At 35.8% G+C, this 11,024-nt stretch overlaps 2 protein-coding genes across 2 annotated transcripts; both read left to right on the top strand.

Moving 5' to 3' along the window:
- The first annotated feature begins 549 nt into the window (after nucleotides 1-549).
- LOC18611426 (uncharacterized) lies at nucleotides 550-5,599 on the top strand. Its single transcript, XM_018115155.2, has 17 exons — nucleotides 550-716; nucleotides 845-993; nucleotides 1,880-1,946; nucleotides 2,163-2,284; nucleotides 2,454-2,492; nucleotides 2,580-2,702; nucleotides 2,803-2,922; nucleotides 3,023-3,164; nucleotides 3,349-3,528; nucleotides 3,614-3,766; nucleotides 3,856-3,962; nucleotides 4,055-4,145; nucleotides 4,244-4,385; nucleotides 4,516-4,672; nucleotides 4,762-4,878; nucleotides 4,963-5,089; nucleotides 5,190-5,599. Exons 2-17 carry the CDS (start codon nucleotides 884-886, stop codon nucleotides 5,424-5,426), a joined length of 2,034 nt encoding a protein of 677 aa, XP_017970644.2. The 5' UTR covers nucleotides 550-716; nucleotides 845-883; the 3' UTR covers nucleotides 5,427-5,599.
- A 1,870-nt stretch (nucleotides 5,600-7,469) lies between these two features.
- On the top strand, nucleotides 7,470-10,252 carry CAD6 (cinnamyl alcohol dehydrogenase 6). Its single transcript, XM_007047666.3, has 5 exons — nucleotides 7,470-7,647; nucleotides 7,884-7,997; nucleotides 8,896-9,409; nucleotides 9,535-9,688; nucleotides 9,784-10,252. Exons 1-5 carry the CDS (start codon nucleotides 7,550-7,552, stop codon nucleotides 9,990-9,992), a joined length of 1,089 nt encoding a protein of 362 aa, XP_007047728.3. The 5' UTR covers nucleotides 7,470-7,549; the 3' UTR covers nucleotides 9,993-10,252.
- The last annotated feature ends 772 nt before the right edge of the window (nucleotides 10,253-11,024 follow it).

The raw sequence follows: 11,024 nt of genomic DNA on the forward strand, positions 1-11,024 counted from the left end.
CCTTAAGACAAAGCTGCCCTTCGATGACTAATTCTAAATGACCCAAGAATTTTCCCTTTAATTAAACCGTGAAAAACTCGTTAGAAAGATTTCGGAGCTGCTGCTTTTCACACACATTTACTGCCGTGTTTGACACCCGTTATGAAAGGGCTTTAATTAAATTTTTATACCTTCTTATTTTATCTTTTAATATAATTCATAAAATTTTAAAGAGAATTATACTTTATTTTTATTTAATAAAAACATTATCAAAAATGAAATAAAATCTACCAAATAATTTTCTACATGATATAAGACTTTGGAGTTTATCAAACATTATCACAACTTCTAGTTATCGCGTTTTTTTTTTTGGTAATTGTAGAGCAGTTCACTTTTTTCTAGAGAAGTTATAGTCCTGGTCAAACAACTCCAATTAAAATGAATAATATACAATTAAAGACAGCCGTGACTGTAACACTAATACTAAGAATCAGGAGTCGTTGTTTTGTCATTAGACTTCCTATATAAACCCCATCGGGCTGTGACCATTATGTCTTGCGCACGTTTCAGAACGCCATTAAGGATCCTTTTGCTTCATTTTTGTAACGAAAAATCCGAGAGTGCAACCCCGGAAAAACCAACCTTTTGTCGAATAACAGAATCCTTTGATTTCTTCTCTCTACTCTTTCGCTTTCAAAAGATTGACATTGCCAAATTCAGTGGATTTTCCTTTTCTGGTGAGTTTGATTAGCTGAAAGCTCTTTTGCTCTCCTTACCATTTTTGGATTTCTTCCCTTTTATATTCTTAAAAGCATGAATATTCGGAATCCTCTTATTAAAAAGAATTTCCCTGTTTATGTTTTAGTTCTGTTCATAAATTTGCAGCTCTGGTTCATCAAGAGTAATGGAGAAGGTGGCGAACAGAAGCCACTTGAGACAGCTTGTTTTCTGGCTACTAACGATCATTGAGTTATTACTCCTTCTATCTGCTTCTTCTGAACAACTTTCAGCCAGGTTCTTCCCCTACCCTTTTCTCTCTCTTCCCCCTTTTTTTTTTTCCTGTTCTATTTTGTATGTTTTTCTCCCTACGCTTTTTCTGCTGATGAGAGAGAGAGAGAGAGAGAAAGAGCGAGGGAGGGAGGGAGTGCATTGCTTTTAAGACAGTTGATGAGTCCGCATGCCCTGTTGCTTTATGCCGCGCCAGGTTAAATATTAGGAGGATTGATTGATAGACTAAAATAGGGGAAGTTATGGGTTGAAAATTTTAATATACTTCCAGTAATTGTCTTTGTTTTGTTGTTCTCTGTCTTCTCTTTCATCTCTTTAAAATTTCTCTCTCTCTCATGACTTGATTAGGCCTATCGGCTTTGGACACCATGACTTTTTCACGCTTAACCTGAAGCACAGGGCATGATTGAATTGTGACCCGTGACATAAGTTCTAAGAGTTTGGTATCCCAACAGTTCCTCTTCTCTGTGGCATTGCTTTTTGGGTGGCAATAAAATTCTCTGGCCCTCCTTTTTTTTTGTTAACATAACATGTGAATGCATGGATTTATATGTTTTTGTTCTTTTGTCTTTGTTATAAAATTCTCAAGGTAATTATATCTCTCAAATAAAAATTTTGAGTTCAAATTTTGTGAATAAAAATGTTCAATCTAAGAGTTACGTATTAAGCTTGTTCGTTAGGAATGTTGGTATTCTATTAATAAGGGTTTTTTTTGTCTTTTTTCGAAATTGTTTTATATGCCCAAAAGTCGCCAACTTTACCTCTCTACCCCTTTCTTGGAACATCAATATTTGGCTATTCATGTTTTCTTTTCATCATTTCATGGACAAATTAAACATCAGCAAATAGGACATTTAAAAATAAAATAAAATTTTGGATGTTTGATTTGCAGAAAACTCCTAAGAGATGACACCACTGACCCTCTTCAAGTCCAGCTGGAAACAAGTGATGATAACAGAGTAAGATGATTGTCCCCTCTTATAAGGTTCTAAGTTTTGTTTATAAGTGGTGATGAAAAGAAAATTAAATAGTAAGTGAATTTGCAATAGGTGAACTATAAAAGGGTTCACTATGCTTTCCACAGTTCTAATTCTTAAATGCATGAAGCATGACTCTTTTTTTCTAAAAGCATGGAATGATTTAATCTTTTCTTCTATTTATTCTGAACTTTTCAGGTGGTTATTGATAATGGTCTTGTTCAAGTCACTATCGGAAATCCAAATGGTTATCTGATAGGATTAAAATATAAGGGATTTGATAATGTGCTTGAAAGTAGAAACAAGGACCAAAATAAAGGGTATGCATTTCTTAGCTACTCCCAAAAGTTCTCTCCTCTCTTGTATCTTTATTCTATTTTTCCTTTGTTTTTGTTTTTTCAACTTTACAGTTTTGGAAACACCATGTTCACCTTTTCTTACATTCTTTTTTTTTGGGGGGATGGGGATAAAAAATGGAATATATTTTAGGTACTGGGACATTGTCTGGGATGACAATGCAATTGACAAGTAAGTTCACAACCACCCTTTTGTGCTGCTGCAAATGAACATATATCTTTCATTTCTTTAATTGACACTGTTTGCTCGCTCCTGCAGAATAGAAACAGAACAATTCAAGGTCATAACACAAACTGACGATTTAGTGGAGCTTTCCTTCAGCAAAACTTGGAATTATACAACAGACTATCGCAAGGCAGTTCCCTTAAACATAGACAAAAGGTATGCAATGTTAAAGACCTCAAACATTCTCCAAGATTTGAATGTGCAGCTTAGAAGAACGACTTTTGATAACCCAGCATTTATTTTAACTTTCTTCCAGGTACATAGTCCGCCGAGGCGTTTCCGGGGTCTACATGTACGGTATCTTCGAGCGCCTGGCCGAATTTCCAGCTGCTCAAATGTACCAAATACGGATTGCTTTCAAGCTCCAGGAAGACAAGTAAAACAAAGATGAAACCCCTAATAATTATATAATTAAGATCTCTTTTTGTCTAAACAGGAAAAATAATGTCAATGTTTCCTGCGACATTTTGAATCAGGTTTCGGTTCATGGCGTTATCAGACACAAGACAAAGGGTCATGCCCATGGGACGAGATCGAAACTCTGATCGCAGTCAGACTCTTGCCTTCAAAGAAGCTGTTCTATTGACCAATCCAACCGATCCAAGACTTAAAGGAGAGGTATTTATTTTCTTTTTCTTCGAGACTCTAAACTAAGTTTTATTCTAATTTTGGTGTGGTAAAGTAGGACCCGTTTGGAAAATCAATACCTTTTAGGCTTTGAAAAAGCATGGCTTCTTTTTTTACTGTGTCCTTGTCTTTTCGAGTGCATTATTTTACAGTCCCTTGATAATGTGGGGCGCAGGTCGATGACAAGTACCAATATTCTTGTGAAAACAAAGATAACAAGCTTCATGGGTGGATAGCCGAACCCGACGATAATCCAGCCGTGGGTTTCTGGGTAATCACCCCGAGCAATGAGTTCCGTACTGGTGGCCCTCACCATCAGGACCTCACTTCTCATGCTGGTCCCACCGCTCTCTCCGTAAGTCTACCTATAAGCAACACACAAACGTAAAAGCTGTTAAAGCACAGTTCCATTTCTAAAATTTGATTGGTTTTTAATGTAGATGTTTGTTAGTACGCATTATGCCGGAAAGGACATAGAAACGTCTTATAACGAAGGAGAGCCTTGGAAAAAGGTCTTTGGTCCTGTTCTAATCTATCTTAATTCTGCTTCCAAAGATGCTCGCAAGACACTCTGGGAAGACGCTAAACGACAGGTTTGTTAACTGCTTTTTGTAACTTAAAATCTTAAATTATGTCGATCAACTAACTATATATGTTAATGTCACTTTTTGTGCACCATTAGTTGAATCAAGAAATTGAAAGCTGGCCGTACAATTTCACTGGATCAGAAGATTTTCCTAATGCTGATGGACGAGGAAAAGTTAGTGGTCAATTACTAGTGCGAGACCGGTATTTCATGTTCCTTTTTTCTTCCGTTTTGTCATCTTCATTTAATATATTATTGCATAAGGGTTTATCTTACTTTAATTTTCTTGGTTCAGATACATGGATAATGAATTGATGCAGGCGCAATCTGCCTTTGTGGGGTTGGCACCACCTGGTGAGGCAGGATCATGGCAAACAGAAGGAAAGGTTAATACCGTTAACAAAGTTGCATCTCAGATTTAAACATACATCAAGTGCAACGGGGAACTAAGACTGGTTTTTATTGTCTTCTTTTCTGTTTTCAGGGCTATCAATTCTGGACTCAAACCGACGAGAATGGCCGTTTCAAAATAGAAAATGTTCGACCAGGGGAGTATAATTTGTATGCATGGGTCCCTGGTTTCATTGGAAACTACAAATCAGATCTCAACATTACTATCGAACCAGGTAAAATTAATCTCCAAATTAATGTACTAGTTCGTTTTGTGGGGTTAACATCTATTCTTAAGCTTGCCTTTCTGGCCCATTTCAACTAGCTTTTATTGGAGATTCATTGATTAACATATTCTGAATGCAGGAAAAGACATCAAGTTGGGTACTCTTATATATGATCCTCCAAGAAATGGTCCGACGTTGTGGGAAATCGGGATTCCTGACAGGACAGCTGCCGAGTTCTACGTACCGGATCCATACCCAACACTTATGAACTCAATATGCATCGATGACGTAGACAGGTAAGCTCTCTAACGACATGGTAACACCTTTCTGTCTAAGATTTCAACGCAGGTTTCATCAGCTTACAATTATGTCTAACGTCGAGCAGATATAGACAATACGGATTGTGGGAACGCTACTCAGATATTTATCGTCACGGTGATCTTGTCTACACTGTGGGTGTTAGTAATTATTCTCGGGATTGGTTCTATGCTCATGTTACCAGGTGCTAATTTCAAGTTACTAATTCCTGAATAGCCCTTTATATTTTCAAGGGAGTTTGGTTTGGTCCTAATATTTTCAATTACAGGGATGGAGGGAACAGTACAAAGCGGCCAACCACATGGCAGATTAAGTACAATCTCGAAGATGTGAGCGAGACAGGAAATTACACTCTCCAATTGGCCTTGGCATCAGCTTCTTATGCTGAAGTACAGGTATAAATCTGATCAGTCTCACATCCTCGGCCATCATTTATCAGGGTAGTCTTTCACTTACTGGGTTTTTCTGATGAACCATTTACCATTGCATTCATAGGTTCGATTCAACTATTCAGATTCTGACCGACCTTATTTTACAACGAGGCTAATAGGCAGCGATAATGCCGTAGCAAGGCATGGAATTCATGGATTATACAGATTGTATAGTATTATTGTACCTGGTAATCAATTTCAGAAAGGGGAAAATAAAATATTTCTCAGTCAGACAAGAAGCACGGGCGCATTCGACTCAGTTATGTATGACTACATTCGATTAGAAGGACCAACAAGTTAATCAATTAGTCAATGTACAAATAGATGATAGTTGATATTCTTTCTGGTTGTAATTTTTTTATAGGCGTTTCTAGTAAATTTTGATTCAAGCCTGATTATGGCTTATATGCATGGTAAGTTAGTACGTAAAAGGAGAAATTAAAGCAAAAATATGTTTCAATTGATGTGTGGCTCATCGGGTTGCTCTGAACACACCTTTCTTTAAAATCTTTGGCTTTGGCAACTTCCAATTCCAAGACAAACGACCCTTGTTACCAAACTGGAGGGGAGCAGTCCAAAAGAAAATTACATTAAATACGCCAAAAGACCAGATTAAAAAAGAAAAAAAAAACATGGCACAAAACCACCTTTCAACAAAAGCCGGTAGTTTACAGTTCATTGTTAAGAGGACCGGCAAAGATAGACAGGGATTTGAACCTAGGACTTCCTAGTTCCTAGGACCTTAATTAATCCTGTCCTTTTACTGCTTGACTCTGGTTGAGAAATTTTATCGATAAATTAGCAGTAACCTATTTGTTCAGAATGCAAAAATTATGGTAAAGTGCCATCGCAAAGCACAAAGGGCCAAATCTTTCAAAGGCCAAAGAAGTTGTAAGCCTGTAAAATTCGTACTGTGGCAACTTCCCGAAAGAACTTCTATTGAATATATTTCAGTCTTGTCTTACAATCTTGCCAAAGGAACGACTAATTAAAGGTGTGCGACTTGATCTCTTTCACTATTTTGTATGTATTACTTTTGAATGCGCTTTTAAATTAATATTTATTTATATTATGAGATTTACAATTCAAAATTGAATCTTACATGCATAAATGGTGATGATGGATGTGTTAAAAAATAATGGAGAGAATCGAACCTGATTAAAATATGATGAAAACAATTAATCAAAATTAAGGAATATCTAAATGGAAAATTATAAGTTCATTTTTTTTAAAAAAAATACTAGTTGAATATGTCCTTTTCCTCGAGGTTACTGGAAAATCTTTACATAACTTCTCTTACAACATGAAAAATAAATCCAACAAATCAAACTCTAACATGTCATTAAGATTTTGTTATATCAACACACATGGAACTACAAGTTTTTGTCTAATGTGTTTTCTTGTTTTGGTATTATTTAATTTTTGGTATCATCCTGTAACCACTCACCACGTTGCTTTCACTTCTAAATATGTGGACAAAGGCATTAAAGTTGAAGTTGTCCAATAATGTTCTTAATTTACTCTTTTGAGAAGGATGTGAATGGATAAAACCAATATATAGAGAAGCTTAGAAATCAGGAAAAAAAAAAGAAAAACTTAAATCATAAAGGGCCAAGGAAGATAAATCCTCTTGGGAACAGTTGGTATGCCTTTGGTTTTTCCTCAAGCAGGCTGGTGAGGTGAAACATAATACTAGTAATTGGAAGTAATTATGTAAGTATTGTTTATATATATATATATATGAAGATTGAAGATCTTAATTATTTAATTAATTACTCCTAAGAGAAAATAGCCATTACGTAGGATTTGAAAGAGATGTTTGAAATATACTTATAATTAATAATTAAATTTCTTTGGAACGAATGCTTCAACACTAAGCTTCAATTGTTTGTTTTGTTGTGAATTGAAAAAGTGACAAATGCACAACGTTAATAGAATCAAACTAAGAGAATCTATCGACTAAGAGACGTTCGATAAAATTAAAACTTCTATCCTCCATTATGATGAAACTAGAGATAACAATTTAATTTTCATTTCTTTTATCTAAGATTCTCTTTAGTTGTCACTTCATTGATTTATTCTTAATTTTTTTAGGTGAAAGAATTGCAAGAAAAAGGCACGTAAATGAACATAATGAAAATATTTAAAGAATATAAACTCAAATAATATAACCTTCGTTATGAAAAAAAGTTGATTTTGCCTTTTGTTTTAAATGAACTTGAGTAATTGAATTTAAACCAGGCCAATTAAAATCAGGATTGCAACCTTATCGTTTTAGACAGCGATTAGCTCAGATGTCACGTCAGCAGTCAGCTACAAAAGCTTAAGGAAGGCAGCACTTAAAATGACATGATAATAGGCTAACCTGTAGAAGGCACTTTCATTTCTCTCATCGCCTAACGCACTTTGGTAATTGGGTCGAAAATGGCGAACTCACCAGAAAAAGAGCACCCTGTTAAGACCGTCGGCTGGGCTGCCAGGGACGCATCTGGTCATCTCTCTCCTTTCAACTTCTCCAGAAGGTGAATTTTCTCAATTTCTCTTTGTTACTATATGCTAGTTCATTAATTTCAGATGCATACCTCTCTCTCTCTCTCTCTCTCTCTTGATGTTCCTGTTCCATGACTTTGAGGTTTTTTTCTTTTTTTATCTCCTTCGATGAATTTGAGGTTATATACTTGTATTTCTTATTTGTTTAACATTTGGTTAAGTTTTCATGGTGGTAATGAATTCTTTGAATGTGATAATGTGAGTACAGGGCAACCGGTGAAGAAGATGTGAGGCTTAAGGTGTTGTATTGTGGGATATGCCATTCTGACCTTCACAATATCAAAAATGAATGGGGCCTCTCCATCTACCCTATGATTCCTGGGTGAGACCATCCATTTAACTCTTATCATCTCTTTTTGGTTCTCCTCTTCATACTAGTAGTAGTATTTGATCTTCAACTGTTTTTTTCTTATTCCTTTTTCTTTCCTGGACCATTGCATAATGAAAAGGAAACAGCAACATTCCCACCCACCTACTTTTCTCATTATGGGATAAATTCCATTCCTCTTGAAATGCACTAATATGGCTCTTTCCTATGAACAGATAAATTTTTGGTGGGTTTTGCTCACACATTATAAGAAGAAACTCTGACTAAACATGCCTAATCGGCCAATCCCAATTGCGTTTTAGTACTAGACATATTATTCTTCTTTATCAAAGTCGGTATTATTTTGCACCCACCAAAATTGGTCGTTTCATGATAATGTCAAAGTGCGCATGACAATTGTGATTAGGCATCAGGTTATGAGACTGATATGGAGCCATTTGTCTCTCTTAGAATCATCAAAACTTGGAAATGCATTTGTTCATTGAACACTGAAAAGTAAGGTTGTGGTTTGCCTATGCCTTAAAGTAGCTTTATAAAGAAACGGTCCATATAGCATACTTAGACACTAACTCATTCCAAAATAAGCCCATGCCCAACCCTGGATACTTTTTGTGTTACCAGGTGAGCCTCTCGATTGCCTGATCTAGAAACTTTCATGGCCTTGGGCCCACAAACTGCTGGGCCAGACACCCATACCCTACAGATTCAAAATCAATTACTCCCTCTCATTTTGTTTATTTGACTAAAATTTATAATTAACCTTATGATCAAAGCTTTTTCTAATCATTAAGATGTTTTAGTACATCTGATCAATATCTTAATGTATGTTAACAAAAAATCACACCCATCCCATTAATGCCAAGATGTTAACAGAAATCCCCATAACTTGCAGGCATGAAATTGTAGGGGAAGTGACTGAAGTAGGCAGCAAAGTGAAAAAGGTTGGGGTGGGAGATAAAGTGGGAGTGGGATGCATGGTTGGTGCTTGCCACAGCTGTGAGAGCTGTGCCAATGACCTGGAAAATTACTGTCCTAAAGTGATACTAACCTACAATGGAATTTACTATGATGGAACAATGACATACGGAGGCTATGCAGATTCAATGGTTGCCAATGAACGCTACGTTGTCCAGATCCCTGATGGCATGCCCCTTGACGCTGCAGCTCCGTTGCTTTGTGCCGGAATCACTGTTTACAGTCCACTGAAATATTTTGGACTGGGTGAAGCTGGAAAGCACATCGGCATTGTTGGCCTTGGTGGTCTGGGTCATGTAGCTGTTAAATTTGCCAAGGCCTTGGGGTCCAAAGTAACAGTTATTAGCACGTCCCCTAATAAAAAAACTGATGCCTTGGAACATCTTGGTGCTGATTCGTTTTTGGTTAGCCGTGACCAAGGCGAAATGCAGGTAATATTCAAATAGCTATCTAAATTTGAAGCAATCTTAGTGATTTGGATGCTATTTTAACTAATTTTGCTGAAAGAAAAATTGGAATTGAATTTTTCTTCGGGGGGGTTTCCGGATTCGAGCAGGCCGCCATGGGTACTTTTGATGGAATCATTGACACAGTCTCTGCTGTTCATCCAATTATGCCATTGCTTGGTCTTCTAAAATCCCATGGAAAGCTTATTATGGTGGGCGCACCTTACGAGCCACTTGAATTACCTGTCTTTTCTTTGATCATAGGTAAGCATAAAACATTACATAAAGACAGTCTTGGAGTTTGATTTCTAGTCTAGATTAGCTGACAAGTACTTTATAAATATGTTGTGAAATAACAGGAAGGAAGACGATGGCTGGGAGTGGCATTGGAGGAATGAAAGAGACACAAGAGATGATTGATTTTGCAGCAAAACACAACATAAAAGCAGACATCGAAGTTATTTCGATGGATTATGTGAACAAAGCGATGGAGAGACTTGGAAAGGGTGATGTTAGATACAGATTTGTAATCGACATTGGAAACACCTTGGTTGCCACCAAGCCTTGAAGATCAGCCGGCTCTGTCCAGCCATGTTAAACTACTGCTTCAGTCATCCTCATTCGCTTTAAAATGCTTGGTCATTGGGGTAGTTTTGTGATCGAACAACGCTTGCTTAAACATAGACTCGTTATCCTACACTTTAAACAGTCAATGAATAGTACTGAGTGCTTTATGTTTTGGAGGTTTTATTCTATTTTTGGACGTGAGAAATATTGCGGAAGTGGGTAAATGACCAAAGTGTCTCAACAAAGGTCCTTGTGGACAAATACTCCAGGCTCATTTTTGCAAAGTTACAGAGTATCTGAATTATAGTTTAATTTTCAATTTAACATTTACAATTAAAAAATTCATAATTAACAATTTGTATACCAAACTAACAACATTAATTAAATGGTTAATGTATTCAAAATATTCAATAAAATTACAATATATGATTAAAAACATCACATTATATTCAATCAACTCTCTGGGTAATCGGCCTTCCCCATGCCCTCTCTCCCTTCTTTCTCTATTCCCTTCTCTTCCTTCGCTCTCTTTCCCTTTTCTCTTTACTTTTTTTTTTAAAAAATATTTTATAATTTTTTCCTTCTCTAGAACTTTTAATTCAAGAATAAAAAAAGAAAATAAAAATAAAAATTAAATTTGACCTGACATTTTTTTAAACACATGATATGTTTTTATTGATTATATTTTGATACGTTATCTATTTGATTAACTATATTAATTTTGCATACAAATTGATAGACGGAAGCAAAATTTGAGTATTTCATTTTGAATTCTTTTTCTATAAGTACCAAATTAATAGTTTTATTATAATTTGGATAATGAATATGTAATTAACTCTTTAAAACTAAAAGAAGTGGATAACATTATGAATATTATCTAATCTATATTTGATTCTTAGCTACATACTTGCTCTACATTCAACGTTTCTACCTTGGTATTTTATTATGTTCAAAGTGCATTTTTAGATTTTTACTTCTTTTTTTTCCTTTTTAACTGATTCCCTTTCCCTTTAGGATCCTACCTTCCCAAGTT

The sequence above is a fragment of the Theobroma cacao genome, chromosome 1 (assembly GCF_053813885.1).
Source record: "Theobroma cacao isolate CCN51 chromosome 1, ASM5381388v1, whole genome shotgun sequence".
Lineage (NCBI taxonomy): Eukaryota > Viridiplantae > Streptophyta > Magnoliopsida > Malvales > Malvaceae > Theobroma > Theobroma cacao.